Raw genomic sequence first — 17,837 nt, 5'->3', positions numbered from 1 at the left:
TCTTTGTGATCCATCATGATTTTAAGATAAATATTCTAGGAAAGATTATGATGCCTGAAAGAAAAAATAGAACTTTGCATGATACAATATGAGGATCCATGCTGAAGGTAGTTAGAAACAACTGAAATATTAACATAAAACAACACTGCTAAGTACTTATATAATGTCCTCTGTCAGAGGATCTCAAAAAGCTTTAAAAATAATTAAGCCCCACAACAACCCTGTGAGGTAGGTGAGCATTGTTCCACCTATTTTACAGATGGATAAACTGAGACAAAGGAAGGGTAAGTGACTTGTCTAAGAACACTGTGAGGGCCCAATCCTGCACCCACTGAAGTCAAAGGGAGCGCTTTACTACTCTTTTCAGTCAGAACAGGTCTGAGCCTCAAATCAGCGGTAGAGCTGGAGGGAAAAACACAACTACCCTGGCTCCACTCTGTCTTTTCCTCTAACCACTAGAAACTCATCCTTCCCAATAGAACATGCAAACCATGTGCTCTGTTAAATTTCATTAAAAACAGCATTTAAGGCAATGCAAATGAAGTAAACAGTAGAATAGATATGAAACACAATTGAGATTAACTGCATGGTCTCTATTTTCTGATGAAGGTTTATAACAGATTGTCTGAAATCTGTTATAAATATTTTCCTTAGAAATGCAACAAAGGCATAAGCATATTTAAACCCACTATTATGGGGCAGTAATGTCGAAGTTTAAAACAATACATTCAGGGTAATAAATGCCACAGCATCAACAGAGCTTGTAAATCAGTGATTACTGAAGACATCCACTCTAAGGAAACAAAACTGTAGTGGTAAAATTTAAAAATAAGATGTAAGGTTATGATATTCAGCATGCCTGAAAGTGATTACAGCATATTCTTTGTGAATATACACACATTATTATCCAAACGTCAAGAAGCTGTAACAGCTGACAGCTTGTAAATCTGCCATAGTGAACCCAAGCATGCTGAGATCAGACACAGTCCTATATGTTGGATAGGATCAGATAAACCCAGGCATTTGTGTCTGTGTTAATGGTGATCATCAATTGAAATCTAACCTTTTCAAAATGTTTGCATCTATAATGCAGTGTGGGATTTTTTCCTTTCATTTTGAAGTAAATTTAGTGCTCTGCAAAGGTGTCAGTGACAACTGTGAGGAGTGAAGTTCTCTATCAAGGGCATCACAGAATCTCAACACTGCCCTGCTTCACCCCTGATCTGAAAAGACTACTTCTAAGACAGACAAAGTAGAGGTTAATCTTTATGCCACAATACCTCAGATACTAGATTGATAGGCCCCATTAAACCAGTTTCTTGGCTGGAACTGCCAATTAGAACCATTTGTGATTTAAAAGGAAAATGGTGTGTTGCTTAGTGCTCACATAAGTGGAGTGCAGAACTGCTAGTCCAGGAAATCTGGGGTCTGTTTTGCCCACTGAAAAATTAGTTCTCTGATGCTGCAACTGGATCTGTCCGGTGCAGATCAGGATTGGAGAATAAGGGCCAGAATTCAAGCCTTCCCACACTACCTCGACACCATGCCTCAGATCTGGAGAAACTAGTTATTCATCCAGCGGTACATACCTATTAATCATATACCTCAAAACGATGATTCAGGACAATGTGAGTTAAGTACTATCCTGAATCAGGGTGCTTTTCTAATTCAGTCAGTCTTTTGCGATAAGGAGACATCCTCTAGGAGGAACTGGACTGAGACTGAAACCTCATTAGCCAGTGAAACAGGGCTGACCAGTGGTGAGTAGTTAAAGTATGCCTCTCCCATTGATAAACTCTTATGAGCCCTCCAGCCCTCCCATGCTATTTCTGAATAGCTAAGCAAAAAAAAAAAAAAAGAAAAAAGAAAAAACTCAATATCAGGATTTCGCCATTAAAGTTCTGAATTATACACTGTAATACCAAGCTAATGACGTAGCATACAACTAACATTGCTTGTAATCAGATTGCCATCTTAAAAAGGTTGAACATCTTAAGACAAAACCAATTTCTGGATCTCCTGCAAGCATTTCTCATTTAGCCAGTTTGAAATACTAAATATTTTTTAAAATCAAGAATATTGAGGTTGGACAGAGGAGAAAATCTTCAAAAGTACCTAGGTGATTTAGGAATCTATTTCCCATTTTCAAAAGTGACTTATGCCCTTAGGAGTCTACATCTCACTGAAAGTCAATGGGCTTTTAAAAATTTTACCCTGCAACATTTCTGTTCAAATAATAGATATGCAAACTAAAACTAAACATAAAACAACAGAACAAACAGTTTTTTTGCTATGTCAGACTGCTGTTATGTTTTGCGGCCTTGATCCTGCCATGTCTTAGGTGGTGAGCCCCACTGACTTCCACATATACACATCACTGCATCATTTCCTACTCCATTATATCTTTAGGTTCTCAAACACAGTTTAACTTCCACTAGCATGCTCTGCAGAATAGTGGGCTCCGTGTGGACACAGATCTGCCCATGTGTACTGCATTCCATGATCAGGGCCATTTCATTAAATTTGTGTCAAATTATTTTGCTGTTTTTGAAGCCTGCATTTACAAAGGGGTCTCTTACAGTTTTCCATAAAATACTGCAGAAGAGTAATTTCTGTGTATTAACAATATGTTAATTTGGACATTTTACTACCTTGGAAAACTTACAACATTGTAAATTAAAAAAAAGAAAAGAAAAAGAAAAATTATGCCACATAAGGTGATGTTGGAACAAAACAAACTAATCCTTAAAGAGAAATTTGTTTTGTTTTCTCACAGTATGATTATTAACAGCACATATGATATGATATGAACTCTGGGAAATGGAGTATATATTGTAAATGGTAGACAGAACTTTCACAAACACCCCAGGTGCTTTAATTACTAACTATAAGGATGTCTAGTACTTTTCATATATTGTAAAGACAAGAATCATTGCTGAGCTGAGAATCTGCTGATAAGCAGAATAAGTCCTGTAATTTTTCCCCCCCAATACCTGCCTTTAAGACAGAAGCGAACTATCTTGAACTTCCAAATATTCAATAGAACAGATATTTACACATTTGGTTTAATCAGGATTTTTTAATATATAAATAAAAGACTGAGATACCTGGATTAGAAGTTATGTAGCCCTGTAAGTGTACCAGACCCCTTAACAGCAAAAATTAACCACACAGGAAAAGACTTGTGATCCAGTGGTAATCAACACCAACTATACATTTTTAAAAGAATCTTGATTAGGTAGCAGGTTTGTGACACCACTCAATCTTGCAGTTTTCATATATTTATTTTTTAAAATGTAGTTTTTGATTGAATAATAGCATGTAAAACTTCCTAAAATTCCTGGAAGGCAGCAATTCTAGCTGTACCCTCCCCAAAATTCAAGAAAGGCATATGATGGCCAAAATGCACCTTATTTATTTCCATTATACTTGCAAAAATAAGTACTAAAGAGGTTTTTGCCATTGCAATATTAATAAAAACACAGTTGTAATAAACAGATATATTAAAGCCACATTTAAATGATAGGTGACTCATAGGAATATGAATAAGACACCTCATTTTGATGCAAATGTATACGTGAAAAAATTAGATTTGATTTGTTTTTAAGTTGTTTTGCTGATGTACCATAGCACAGTTCCTAGTCCACCAATATAGCCTCTGTGGGCAACATGAAACCATTAGTTTTATCTAGAGTATCTTCATCTCTTAATTTCAGACATTTATCTTGTTCCACAACATTCTCTAAACACCTGACTTGCCTTCCACTATTTTACCTATTAGGACTTGGTCTATGTAACTGTACTAACAACAGTTCCTGGAATTATGGCACTGTCACAGAAAAGCAGGATGGGGGAAGTAAGGCTACAACAATGTAAGTGCAAGAGGGGGAAAAAATGTGTGTGTAATGAGTCCCATCTTCTCACGATCTAGGTAGGTAGAGGATCATCATCTCCTTTATTACATTTGCACTTGCAGCAAAGGACAAATGGGGTAGCAAGTAAAAGGAAAGGTGAGGCCACTAACAGCAGCAGACCAAATCCCGCAAAGATTCCCACCACCTGAAAAAACAATGGAAAAATGACATGCATCAGTACTGCAATTGGCACAGCAGGGTTCAAATTCTGCTCCAACACAAAGTCAATGTACTAGGGGAGAAATCTTGGCCCCACTGAAGTCAAAGGCAAGACTCCCACTGATTTCAATAGAGCCAGGATTTCACTATAGTTGTACATCACAGAAGATTTTTGTGTTTAATAAAATGTATATAACTACAGTTAACAGGTGATTACTAATTTTCAGAATGGGAGAATGGTAGCAGGCTCTAATCTTGAGAAAATAGTTACTAGACTGCAATGGTCCTTTCCCCCTGTATCAGTCTGAATTCACATTGTGTCACCTACAAAGTTCAATAGTGCCCGCATGCATGCGTTCACACATCCTAGATTAAACAGATGTTAATTTAACTGAACAAAAAGACAAGGATGGCTTTTCTATGTCTCCTGCACCTACCCACTCTTATTCAGTTCAAGTGGATAGTTTTACCTTTCTTTCTTTCTTGCTCGATAAAATGGGAATTTTAAGCCTCTAGCATCTGTGGTGTTTGAGGAATTCTGCTGCTAAGGGCAAACATGTTTATATTGGGGAAGTTCCACTGACAGATTCTTACAGATATTCAAGAAGGGACAATGTTTTCCTTTCAGAGAGCAACTATTTGGTCTCAAACAATTTAAAATTCAGTGTGAAGCCATCTTAGATATTTCTATAGTACCTATCAGTACACGAGTAGTTATACGAAATGTTGACTGACATTTTAATGTAGTCACATGCTGTTTGCAAGCAGTAACCATGCATTTAAAGTTCCCTTGAAATATTTAAATCTTTATACAGTTGAGGTTGCTAAGCACTACCTGTGACAACACATCTAGAGTTTGAGTTCCTTTATCTTTCCTCTGTCACTGAAAAAACCCAATACAATCACCCACACAGCTGATAGAAAAAGGGGAAGGAAGGTGTTGGTTTTCCTACCAAGGAGCAGTCTCTGGGACTTTGCTCTGAGGCACCAAATTTTGCATCAGCTTCTGGCTAGCAGGTACATAATACATTTGATCCCCCATCTCGCCCCTCTGATTGCTGAAAGGGAGGAGTATTTTCTCTCCTCCTTTCTACTCTCTCCTCCAACCCAAGCTTCCTGACTGCTACTAGAATGGTAGGGTGATCTCACCATAGTCTACTTCTCCTTCAGCTTCCTGGCTGCTACAAGGTTGAGTGTGGTTCTATTCTTCCCACAGCCTCCTTTTTTTTTTTTTTTTTTTTGAGTGCTTCTCAATGAACAGCTCCAGTGCCTGCTGCGGCACAGAGTGAAACTGACCTATTTCTCATAGTTTCACTGCTGCCCACAACCTTCCCAACAGCAGTAGTGGAAATCGACAGTTTAGGAGCTAGAGAGCTGCTTGGGCAATCTATCCGACCTGAGCAAGTTGAGTTGTTTTACAATCCAACCCCAACACCCCCCGCTCCCTTCCCCAAATCTGTCACCGATGCTACTGCCTCCGGCCAGTGGGGTCAGTGTGGCTGCTGTGAGCCCCACTTCTGCCAGCCGCTGCTCCCTGATGCACTGGGAGCTCTGTGGAGCAAGAGGCACTGCATCTCACTGGTGCACTCACCCCACAGCGCGCACACTGCAACAAGTTGGCGGTTGCCAGCAGGAGTGAGGCATGCTGCTGCTGCACCAACCCCACTGGCAGGAGAAGATAATCAGAGGTTACCCAACCTAACCTGAGCCTGAGAGGGTTGGGCTGGGTTGTTTTCTGATCCTCCTAACCCCGATCCAACACTTGTAGTTGGGTCCCAGTTTTGGGTTGGGTTGCTGGGCTCTTCTCTGAGCAGCAGAAACACCATACAATTAAGTGAGGCAACTCTGCACTGGTTTCCACTCATTTCACATTTGTAAGATTATAGGTTTTTCCTAAATTGATGCTAATTGCCTGAGAAAGCTTCTTACGTGCCCTAAGCAAATGAGAGAGTAGATTTTGGAAGGCCTGCTTGCAACAACCTGCCTGCAAGTCATTCAACAAACCCACCAAAAATTATTCACAGAATTGTGAATAATGAATACTTGGGAAAATCATCATCTGCTCATGAACAATTGCAATTTGAATGCTAGGGCTCCCTAGGCACTACGGTAATACAAACTATAACACTACCATCACATTATTCATTAGGAATTCTTCTCCCAGCTCTCGTCAGATACAAAACATTCTGATTAATTGGCAGATATTCATTTGCCATAGTGTAGAAAATATACTCTAAACCTAAATTAACAGGCTTACTGATACCTTCTCTACCAGGGACTATTTTTCGTCCTGAACACTGGATTTCTTTTTGCAATCTCCTTTATCCAGCTATTTTTTATTCCAGGGCTGAAAATCAATACTGAGTTCAGCAGGTGGCGCTGCTGAACAAAATTAAGTTTGAGGAGTGAAGTGCACACTGCTTTATTATGTAATATTAGACAAGGATTCTTATTTTAAAATAAAAAGCTTAGTTGCGGCTCTCCAGAGACACCAATCTCAAATTTCTTTGTCCTAATATTTTTATTTTGTGCCAAAAGACAATTACTTTAAAATATGATGTGATAAGTACCTTTCACCACATATCCCTGTGTCAGACAGGCAGCTAATCTGATGTGTCTGCGCTTCATGTCTTTGGGGTACCTGCTGACATTGAAGGGTGAAAACAAAGCCTAGATTCTTCCCTGAGCTTCCTTTAAATGCTACTGAGCTGCAGTCCATACTGATCTTTGGCGATAGCACATACCCAATTAGCCATGTGCAATCTTTTCTGTGTGCATTATGGGGCACCATTAGCCGAGCAGAGCCACGGTGAAATTTAACAATATAGTAGACTGGCAAACAGCGCTCATTACAATCAAACAGGAGGCCAGCTTACATTTTCCTTTCAGTTCAGATATGCCAGTCAGTGAATTTATCCAGGATTTTTAAGATCAGGTCAATAGGTTGTCTGGTGAGAATCGGTGATACATGTTCCACTGGGTGGACTCAGCTGCTGTTGAACAATAGGCTATTTCCTAGCATATGTAATGTCTAGAAGTGATTTTTGCACTGGAAGTACACCACTTTGCATTACAGCATCATGCCTTTCACTCTGATGTTATGTTATGCTCCTCTTGGGTAATACTCCAAGAATGTTTAACGTAAGGACCCCCATCCTGCAAACACTAGCAATCATAGTGCTCACTAACCTGGCTTCAATGGGAATTCTCAGAATATCAAAATATCAGAAATAATCAAAAGTCTCAAAAATTTGGGACTGAGCGTAACAGCTCTTGTATGTCATCCAATTAACAGGTGCTCGTGCTACACTTCTTGACACCTCGGTTTTTCTAATTAGCAATGCCAGCAACATCAGTCATGTAACCAATTACACCATAGTTCAGTGTAGCAATCATTACAATGATGGAAGAAATCGACATGACATAATATTTGTAACAAGAGTTCTTTTCATTCAAAACCCGCCTGTTTTAGACTTCACTAAACTTCAGCAAATGTGGGGCAATTTTACAAATCCTTTTAATGCAATTTTGGCTCAATTTACTCTATTTATAAAAATAAAAAAGCTACTTTCACTGAAGCATTCCCCTAAGAAGAGAGAGGATAGTGCACTGACAACAGCTGAGCTGCCTAGTGGATTACCACAGGGCTAGAAACACAGAGGTTCCAAGTTCTAGTCCCACTGCTCACACCTAGCACCAGCATGACAACCGTGAAATGGCTTCTTAGAGTCAAGGAACTGTGTCCACTTTTTCCCTGCAGGCTTGTCAGGCCCCCAAGTCACATGCTGCATCCTCCACATTTCTTGAAACTGACGCAAAAAAACAGAGGGCACCTCAGGGCTTGGCTACACTTGAGAGTTGCAGCGCTGGGAGTTACAGCTGTGTAGGGAAAGCGCTGGTGTGTGGCCACACTCACAGCTACCAGTGCTGCAATGTGGCCACATTTGCAGCGCTGTTGGGAGTGATGCATTATGGGCAGCTATCCCAGCGTTCAAGTGGCAGCAACGTGCTTTTCAAAAGAGGGGGGTGGGGTGGAGTGTGACAGGGGGAGAGAGAGATAGAGAGAGTGTGGATTTTTGGAGCCGACACTGTATCAGCTCCTTGCCTTGCAAAATCAGAAAATTTTCCCGACTCCTTACTCTTAACTTCAAACAGCCTGCAGACCAGATAAGCAGCTGCTCCAACGGACTCCCTTTCTCCCCCCTGCCCTCGCTGTTTCTCTCATCAAGCAAACACTCATCTCCCTGCCTGCCTCATTCACAGCAAGGTAGTGGGTTATCTCATTTGATTGTTCACAATCAGTTACAGATTGATCACAGCAAACAGGAGCTGTGTTTGTTTTTTAGATAAGCAGCTTCCGGAGCCCCGAGTTCACAACAAAACAAAGAGAGGCAGCATAACAAAACAAAGAGTAATTTAGTTAAAAGCATTCTGGGATATCTCCTAATACCCTGGAGGCCAATAACAGCACTGGTGTGTGGCCACACCTGATGAGCAGCGCTGCATCACCAGCGCTGCACTCGTTATACCCCAAACAGACCAGGTGTACAGCCAGCGCTGCAGCCAGGGAGTTGCAGCGCTGGATGTGCCTTGCAGGTGTGGACAGTTACTAAGTTGCAGCGCTGGAAAGCCTCCACCAGCACTGCAACTCTCAAGTGTAGCCAAGCCCTCAGTGAGATATGCCTGTTGCCTGCTTCACTGTGAAACAGGGAGAGACTGAAATCTGAAGCAGGTGAAGAAGTGGGGCAAGGTACAAAAATCTTTTGCTCATGATTGGTTCTTTACTGCTTGACTAACACCAGAGGAGGGAATCAACCTAGTGTCCATGCAGACTCAGCAAACCAAGAACAACTTTATACCAATAAACTCAACCAGTCATGTCAGTTAGGAGTCAAAATCCAGGATGGAGTCTGACTGTGTTATTCCCTGGTTAATGTCTGTCTTTGTACCACAATGCCCTTCCCTCAACTGCTGAATGGTTAAGACACTTTGACTCACATGCTTCATTTGATCTCTTTGTAGATACAACTGAGAGAGAGAGAAAACCATTTTACTGTGAACTTTTATGAAGTTTTAAAAAGCTCTGCACCTACTTGTGTTCTGTGCCAGATAACAGATGCCCTGGAGTGACCCAACTTGTTTCGACAAGGTCCTTTGTCATAATGTATAAGGAGGAAATCATCCTATGAAACATTAAACAGAAACATTAGCAATTAATAGAGAGTCTCTTTTCCTTCAAGATGGAGCAGATAGCGGCAGCAAAACAACAACAAAATATCACAGAGGGGAGCGAGTTTGAAGATCCCTGCAAAGCACTGAATATGAGGAGAAAAGTTTCAGAGTGGAAAACCAACTGAAATTGGATTTGTATTCTTGCATGGGTCAGAGCTTCCCAGAGTTGCTCCCCACCGGGTTACTATGGAAGTGATTTCATAAGATGGAACATAACACAAATAAAGCACGTGTTGGTAATAAAGAGAATGAGTTGTGCTGTGCCTGGAGGACAAACCAATGCAGATCAGAGTAAAGCACTGTGGGAACCTTTCAGCAAGACTACAACAGCAATAAACAACAAATAAAGAACTAATCTCTCTATTTTTGTGTCTTTTCGATTTCCATGCACATCAAGTTAATGTTGTACTCCCCCTTCCTTAAGGTAAAAGGTAATAATTGGAGATATACCAATCTCCTAGAACTGGAAGGGACCTTGAAAGGTCATTGAGTCCAGCCCCCTGCCTTCGCTAGCAGAACCAATTTTTGCCCCAGATCCCTAAGTGGCCCCCTCAAGGATTGAACTCACAACCCTGGGTTTAACAGGCCAATGCTCAAACCACTGAGCTATCCCTTCCCCTTCCTTCCTCTATTTGATGTCAGATCATGTGGATTTCCCAGTCTAGTAAAGCTACTGGGTCTCAAGTGCAGCTAAGAATCCTTTTTCTCAGGAAATAAAAGGTCCTATCTTCTAACCAGGGAATGAACTGAAAGGAAAAGCGATATAATATGGATAAAAACATTTTCAAACCTGATTGCTTACAGTCAAGCACCTTAATAAGCAGATTGGTTTTCATAGTGCTGTGCACCCACAATTGGAGTCAATAGAGTAGTTGGTGCTCATCACTTCTGAAAACAAACCTGCTTATTTAAATGCCTAAATAGGAGTTCAGGCAACAGAATTTGAAAATACTGTCCATGCTAGGTCTAGAACATGGGAAGAAGAAAGCTACTTCTTGGATCCCAAGCCTCTCAAATGTGGCACTTCTTTTGCTGCTGGGAAAGCAAACCAAGGCAGATATCTACCCAGTTCTACAAAGAACGACGCATCTGCTTCCAGATCTGGATTGGTCACACTTCAGTACAGCAACCAACGCAGGCACAGGGGACCTCTAATTTTAATTAAGCATGGGAGTACCCAGGATTTAAAACTTAACCGTAAGGCACTCAAACATAACAATTGCAGGATTCGGAATAGTTAGGGAACATTTTTGGGACATGAAACATTTCCTCTGCCATTGTTAACTAGACTTTGCAATAAAACGTTTCCTTGGCTAATATGTGGAAATAGATGTAGCATATTGTATATACTCCAGTGCTTGGGCACAATAAGATATTGGCTTGTTTGTTCTTCATACATCAGTTCATTGGCTTTTTCTCTTACTTTGTCCTGAAGAAAAGATGTAATAACCAAAACAAATCAACATCAAGGAACAACTCTCACTACTGAAGTTCAGCACTAAAATGAATACTGACACTCTACATGGGATTCTGTATTTAGAGCTACCTTACACTATCATGCAGAGCTGAAAGAAATACAAATATATTCATCCTGAAAACACTCTTTAGAATATAAATTCTTCAGGAAGGAGCTGTCTGATTTGTGTACACATGGTACAGTATTCAACAAAGTGAGAAACAAACTATGTAGCTGCAACCATGGAGATGGCAAAGGAAGAATAATTTTCATCAAATTTCAAATTACACTAACTTCTTTCCATCTCATTTACGCAAAGGGTGAACAGCACAACAACTCTTCAGGTGGGGCAAGTAAGATCAAGAGCACAAGTACCATCAAGTAACCAGCTAAGGTCCAGCTCTGCCCTTGCCTATGCATTTTAGCAGAGAAATAGGTGCTAACAGTAGTGTTACAAAAGGTTCAGAAGAAACACAGAATGTGAAAGAGCAGCTAGTGAGGATATCCATAGGACAGTCTTAAGTCAGCATAACAAACTTGTAAGCTTACAATGTCCACCGAAGCACACAGTGTATACTCACATCAAGAGATTCCAGACAGTACCAGCAAAAGGCATGTTTGCAGTTTTTACACATCATTTGGGCACAACCCTCATCTCGCTCGATATAAACTTTGCACTTTGGACAGCGTTTGATGGGAGCATCATCGTCTTCCATTTTATACATAGAACTGTGGGAAGACATTTGCAGAAGTTTATAAGGTGTGTACCCGTGCGTGTTTGAAGCAAAAATAACATCCTAATTGAAAAAAAATCTGGGTTTGCATTTTAGTTTTGTTAACAACAAAACAAAAAAAAGCGGATAAGTACCCAGAAAGCAGCTCTAGTACAATTAATTTGTACAGTGCATATCAAACAGCTATGCATTTACCAGACAAAACACATTTCTCTCATCTACCAATTGTTTTCTGTGACCTGGTGACATCAGTGTGTACAATGCTCTCAGCTGAGCACGTGGGAACCAATCTGGAGTCAGGTTTTTACATGCCTAGTCCATCTGCCTTTCTCCTCCTCTTTTTTCTTATGGGAGAAGGAGAAAGGATCTCAATGGGGAGAACAGAAAGGCTGGCAATGCCCAGCTGACCCAGGCTATGGCCCATGGGCCTAGGGATTCCCTGAATGAGAAGGCAAAGGGAGAGACTGAGCGTCTCCTGCTTCCATGAGGATCCTCTCCTAGGACTCTCCTCTCCAAGCCAAAGTCCACTGGGTTTTCCTGGATACCCTGTTCCTCCAAAGGCTTGCCTCCTCTGTCACAGTTCAGGGCAACTGCATCTGCAGTTCCCCTCTGTGATCCACTGAGAGCACCTACTTGAAAGCTCCCAGTTCCTCAGCTGTCACTCTCTTGGGTAGACGCCATCATAACCAGGGTTTCTCCTGGCTGCACAGTTCCCTGCCTACTCTGATTTCCCCAGCAAGTCAGACTGCCTAAGCAGGCCAGCATCTGCTTTCTCTCTGAAGGACAGGAAGAGAGGAATTGCCCCCAGTTATAAGTTACCACACAGCTCTTTATAAACAAGCACATTTATTCTTAAAGTGAAAGCATTATAGAGAAAATATAAAAACAATACAAGTTCCTGTATGCATGCTAAAAGCTTACCGGGGTCACCCCTCAGTTTTGTGGGGCCTCAGTAAGTCAAAGTCCTTCCAAACCCTCCAAGGAAGGATTGACCCCACCCCCTTTCAACAGTAGATCCTGTCCATTTGCTGGATTAGAAAGAAGGTCCTGAGTCAGTTTAAACTCAGGGTACTTATCCCTTTCTTTGTCTCTTGATCTCTGGATAATCCAGTCTGAACCATCAGATATGAGCCTCTGCAAGTGCTGGCCCCCCTCTGGAGGTGTTACAACCTGAGTGAACTTGCCTCGTACCCTCTACTGTTCTTGGTTCCTAGAGGAGATGTGGTCACTCTCCCGCAGGGAATTACATGCAATCCCTGGCCCACAATGATACATAAACTTCATACAGTAAGATCTCCCCAGAGATACTGCAGGAAATTGCCTTATCTGTCATATTCCCTCTCTCCAGTGCTGGCAAGGAGCTGCTGAATCATAGTGCAAAGACCTGGTTCACAGTGCTGCTTCTCGATCTCATTCCTGCCTGCAGTACCATCACACAAAAGCGGAGGTTCAAGCCACATGGAATGGGTCCATGTCAAGGAGCAGGAGTGAGGGGGCATCCAAGGAGCACTTTTTCTTCCCTGATTTCCTGGAAGAGTTTTCAAGCTCCTCCTGCTCAGTGAAGACTTTAGGACTCTGTAAGGTCTGGAAAAAAGGACGGAGCCTCAGACAAAGGTGTTGACAGAAGCTACTCCAATGGGAGGCAGGAGAACAACAGGTTTCCCAGCCTGTAGGATGATGAGAGGTGGGGAGGGGACTGGACAAAGTCCTGACTCCAGATTGGTTACTACTTCCTGACCGATAGATCAGAGGAGACACACACCCGTGACAACCACGCCATGGGAAAATGTTTTGCACACACAAATTACATTTGTCATTCCCAGCACGTGCTGGCACAAACTGCTGCTGGGACAATGGTCGCCAGCAAGTTGCAAGGACAACCGCCAAATGTTCTAAACCTACAGAAAAGAAACACAAATCAAGCAAAATGCTGAGCAAAACATGCCATGAAGCTCACCACACTTGCGCTTTGGCCGAGCGTGAATGAGAGCGCGTACCAAATCTAGGGGTGCTGAGAGTCCCACTGCAGGCTATGTAGGGTTTTACCCAGGAACTGAGAACAAGAGCAACCTAGCCAGTCAGCTGTCACTACAAGATAGAGGGGGAGAGGCAGTCTTGAGAATAGCCAAGCCCCAGACCATTCATGGCTTTAACGATCGTGACCAACATTTTGAACTGCTACAGGAAGTGAACAGGGAGCCAGGGATGAAGCCTGAGCACAGGTGTTATGTACATACAGTGACCTGCCCTATTCAGGTGGGCAGCTGCATTCTCTACCAGTGGAAATTGCTAACTGGTCTTCTAATGCTGCCTTCAACAGGGCTCAAGAATCACTCCCTCGCTCCTGGAAGAGCACCAATCATGGTGCGACTGACAGAGGCCTCCTAAAGTAGCAAACCAGAATCAACCAACCCTCAAGCCCCTGGAACAGCAGCAACAGTGGCGGGCAGGGGGACCTGAGGTGGCTGAATGTGTCATTGGCATCAATGGAACAACAGATGGAACAGATGGATAGGCAAGCAGAGCTGCAGATGGTGCCAGGAGCCTGGGTCGTCCCTCTGTGCTGCTTTAACTGGCTCCACCTGCTCCGTGGTGGTGGGACAGCCAGGCCACCAAGGGAGCCATCACCATCCATCTCTGTGTCAAGCACAGTGTCTTAAAAGAAAAGAACTGGAATGGTTGCTGAGGACAATCACTTAAAAAACAAACAGGAGAAAATGGCCTCTTGATTGGATATGAGGTTATATTCCTCGTTACGCATCAAGTATATCTGTGCTGCTGCCACTGGGCAAGTTACAGTACTGTACCTTGTCTCTCCTGGGAGGAAGGTGATTGGCATATTCTCTTGACAGCCTTGCCCTGGATGCCAATTGGATTTACAAGATGAGCAGAACTCTATGTCACAAGCTTTGCATTGGACCAGCTGGGGATTTTGAGGCCCTGATTCTTGAAGTTGGCAAACTGCCTGGCAGGCAGAAGATGGACACCAAGTCCGACATGGATCCAAAAGCACTTCTGCAAAAAAAGAGTATAAAATAACCAGAGTCAATGACAGCTACAGGAATGTCCTTTAATTATATACGGCTTAAGAATGCTCACATGCTCAGATTGCTCACCAGACCAGCTGTTTTCAAAAGAGGCCTCCAGGTTTTTTTTTGCCCAGTCACTTATGGCCTGATTTGCAGATGTATTCAGCATCAGAGATATCTAAAATTAGAGACCACTTTTGCAAATGTGGGCCTACCTCCCTAACACTGCACTTCGAGAGTGCCTGAACTAATTGCTTTTACGTTGTTCACAGAATCACAGAACCATAGGAAAGACAAGGGTCATGTAGTCTAACCCCTTGGCAAGATGCAGGATTTGTTGTGTCTAAACCATCCAAGACAGATGGCTATCCAGCCTCGTGAAAACCTCCAGTGAAGGAGCTTCCATGATCTCTCTAGGCAGTCTGTTCCATTGTCCTACTGTTCTTACAGTTAGGAAGCTTTTCCTGAGATTTAATCTAAATCTGCTATGCTGTAGTTTAAATCCATTGCCTCAAAATAAATCAATTTTTCTCCAATCTTTTTATGGCAGCCTTTCAAGTATTTGAAGACCACTATCATGTCTCCACTTAATCTCTTCTTTTCCAAACTAAACATACCCCCAGTTCATTCAGACTTTGCTTATATGGCTTGCATTCCATCCCTTTGATCATCTTTGTTGTTTGCCTCTGGATCCTTTCCAGTTTCTCTACATCCTTTCTATAGAGTAGTGACCAAAACTGGACACAGTACTCCAGCTAAGGCCTAACCCGCGCTGGGTGGAATGGTGCTATCACCTCCCATGACTTACATGCTATGCCTCTGTTAAAGCAACCAAAAATTGCATTTGCTTTTTATTGCCACAGCATCGCATTGATGACTCATGCTGAGGTTGTGATCCACCACAACTCCCAGATCCTTGTCAGCAGAGCTGCTGCCCAGTTAGTTATTTCCCATTCTATATTTGTGCATTTGGTTTTTCTTCTCTAAGTGTAGCACCTTACCTTTGTCTTTGCTGAATTTCATTTGTAGCCCAGTTCTCCAGTTTCTCAAGATCCCTTTGAATTTTAGCTCTACCCTTCAAAGTGTTTGCAACCCCTTTGTGTCATCTGCAAATGTGATGGTATGCTCTCTACACCCATCTACAGGTAATTAATAAAGATGTGAAATAAGAGTGGCCCCACAACGGATCCTTGTGAAACCCCACTTGAGACCTCTTCCAATCTGACATAATTCCATTAATAGTTACTATTTGTTTGCAGCTGTTTAACCAATTACGTATCCACTTAATGGCAGTTCTACCGAGCCCGCATTTCTCCAGCTTACTTATCAGAATGTCAGGTAGGACCATGTCAAAACCCTTGCTAAAGTCCAAGTACATTATGTCCATCGCATGCCCCCTTATCCACCAAACCAGATATCTTGAAGAAGGAAATCAGGTTGGTTTGGCATGATTTGTTGTTATAAATCCATGCTGGCTGCTAGTGATTATCCCTGCATCCACCCGGTATTTGCAAACTGAATATTCTATACATTGTTCTAATACCTTCCCAGGTATCAAGGTCAGGCTGACAGGTCTATAGGTCCCCGGTGCCTCCTTTTTCCCCTTTTTAAAGATGGGCACTACGTTAGCCCTTCTCCAGGCTTCTGGGACCTCTCCTGTCATCCATGAGTTTGCAATTATTATTGCCAGTGGTTCTGAGATTTCTTCAGCTAATTCTGTCAGCACTCTGAGGTGAATAGCATCAGGCTCTTCTGATCTGAATTCATTCAGATTGGTCAGATGATCTCTGACGTGTTCTTTACTTACCCTGATCTGCATCCCTTCCCCTTTATTGTCTGTAATAACTTTGTTAGTCAAAGTTAGTGTTCATTTTTAACTTATGGGTTAAAACGGCCTGTGAGAAGGGGAGGGGATATTTTAAATTTTATTGAACAAAATTATACAATTAACAGAGTTTATTTCAGATTTGGTAGGGATGTGAAATTCTCACAATAGAAGTGTTTGTACAATGCCCAGGCCAAGGGGGCCCCATTTAAAGTTGATTGATAGGCACTGCCATAATAAAGATGACAAATTAATAAAATAAATAAAAATAATGCAAGAGAACATTATCTAGTTTTCCTGGAGACTGGTTTACTGGTAACTCAGGGCCTGATCCAAAGCCCAGTGAAGTCAGTGGAAAGAGTCTCATTGAATTCAATGGGGTTTGGATCAGTCGCTAAAAGAACCATAAGCAAACATAAACCTCAGTCTAAGTTCTCTCCCCTAGTGTTAGCGGTTCTTAAGCTATTCCACCCAGACTCAAGTTCCCTTTGCCTCCTAGAGTGCCACACAAACCCCTCATATTCAGATTAGAATCAACAAGATGCACCTGTCACTATGCCTCACCAACAATTACCCCAGACCTGAAGAAAGCTCTGTGTAGCTTGAAAGCTTCTCTCTTCCACCAACAGAATTTGGTCCAAAAAGAGAGATTACCTCACCCACCCTGTCTCTCTGCTCCCCTGGGACTCAACACAGCTATAATACTGCAAACACTAATTTTCTTGCAGGATTCCAGCACCCGGACTTAGATTGGCTCCATAGAGGAGCCCTACATTTCTATACAGTCCTAGGTACTGCCATCCTACCATTAGTGCTATATAAAGCATACAAGTGCATGATGCCCAGAGAATTCCCCTTTCAGTAACATATTAATACAATATCAGAGGGGTAGCCATGTTAGTCTGGATCTGTAAAAGCAGCAGAGTGTCCTGTGGCACCTTATAGACTAACAGACGTTTTGGAGCATGAGCTTTCGTGGGTGAATACCCACTTCGTCGGATGCATGGCTCTTCGAATGAGCCATGCATCCGACGAAGTGGGTATTCACCCACGAAAGCTCATGCTCCAAAACGTCCGTTAGTCTATAAGGTGCCACAGGACTCTTTGCTGCATATTAATACAATATGCAGCAGTTTTCTGTCTGCAACTCAGTTTCCATCACATGGTACATGGCAACATGCACACACTAGCAGATAAAGGAAGAAACAATTTGAGCTTTCTTCCGCTCACAAATCATATAAGGCTCCAACACTACTGTATAAACACACACAGGACCACAGTCTGATCTCTGTGACATGGATCAATCTGGGGGGGGGGGTAACACTATTCCCACAGATTTGGAAGCCAGCCATTGGTCTGGAGTAAAGGCTGATGTTTCACGCTGTATACCTCTTTCAAACTGTAGCTTCTTGTACCTTTGCATGATTTCTGATGCAACCATACACTCAATCTGTTAAAATAAAAAAAAAGAGAAATTATGAATTAGAA

At 42.1% G+C, this 17,837-nt stretch overlaps 1 protein-coding gene across 2 annotated transcripts in view; it reads right to left on the bottom strand.

Moving 5' to 3' along the window:
• Window positions 1-888: 888 nt before the first annotated feature.
• The window catches only part of RNF144A (ring finger protein 144A), a 99,284-nt gene continuing 82,335 nt past the window's right edge, over window positions 889-17,837 (bottom strand). The window contains exons 4-8 of one of the 2 annotated variants that reach the window (XM_039532446.1): window positions 17,739-17,799; window positions 14,303-14,510; window positions 11,343-11,490; window positions 9,167-9,256; window positions 889-4,059 (exon numbers count right to left, since the gene is read on the bottom strand). In XM_039532446.1, the coding sequence (XP_039388380.1) occupies window positions 3,928-4,059; window positions 9,167-9,256; window positions 11,343-11,490; window positions 14,303-14,510; window positions 17,739-17,799 (639 nt within the window). In that variant the 3' untranslated portion in view covers window positions 889-3,927. Of the gene's footprint in view, window positions 4,060-9,166; window positions 9,257-10,470; window positions 10,735-11,342; window positions 11,491-14,302; window positions 14,511-17,738; window positions 17,800-17,837 lie in introns of those variants that run through there. The other variant, XM_039532447.1, reaches the window with a different exon arrangement.

The sequence above is a fragment of the Mauremys reevesii genome, linkage group 3 (genome assembly GCF_016161935.1).
Source record: "Mauremys reevesii isolate NIE-2019 linkage group 3, ASM1616193v1, whole genome shotgun sequence".
Taxonomy (NCBI): Eukaryota; Metazoa; Chordata; order Testudines; family Geoemydidae; genus Mauremys; species Mauremys reevesii.
Note: the sequence above shows the minus strand (reverse complement) of the source record. Positions and strands in the feature narration are given on the sequence as shown.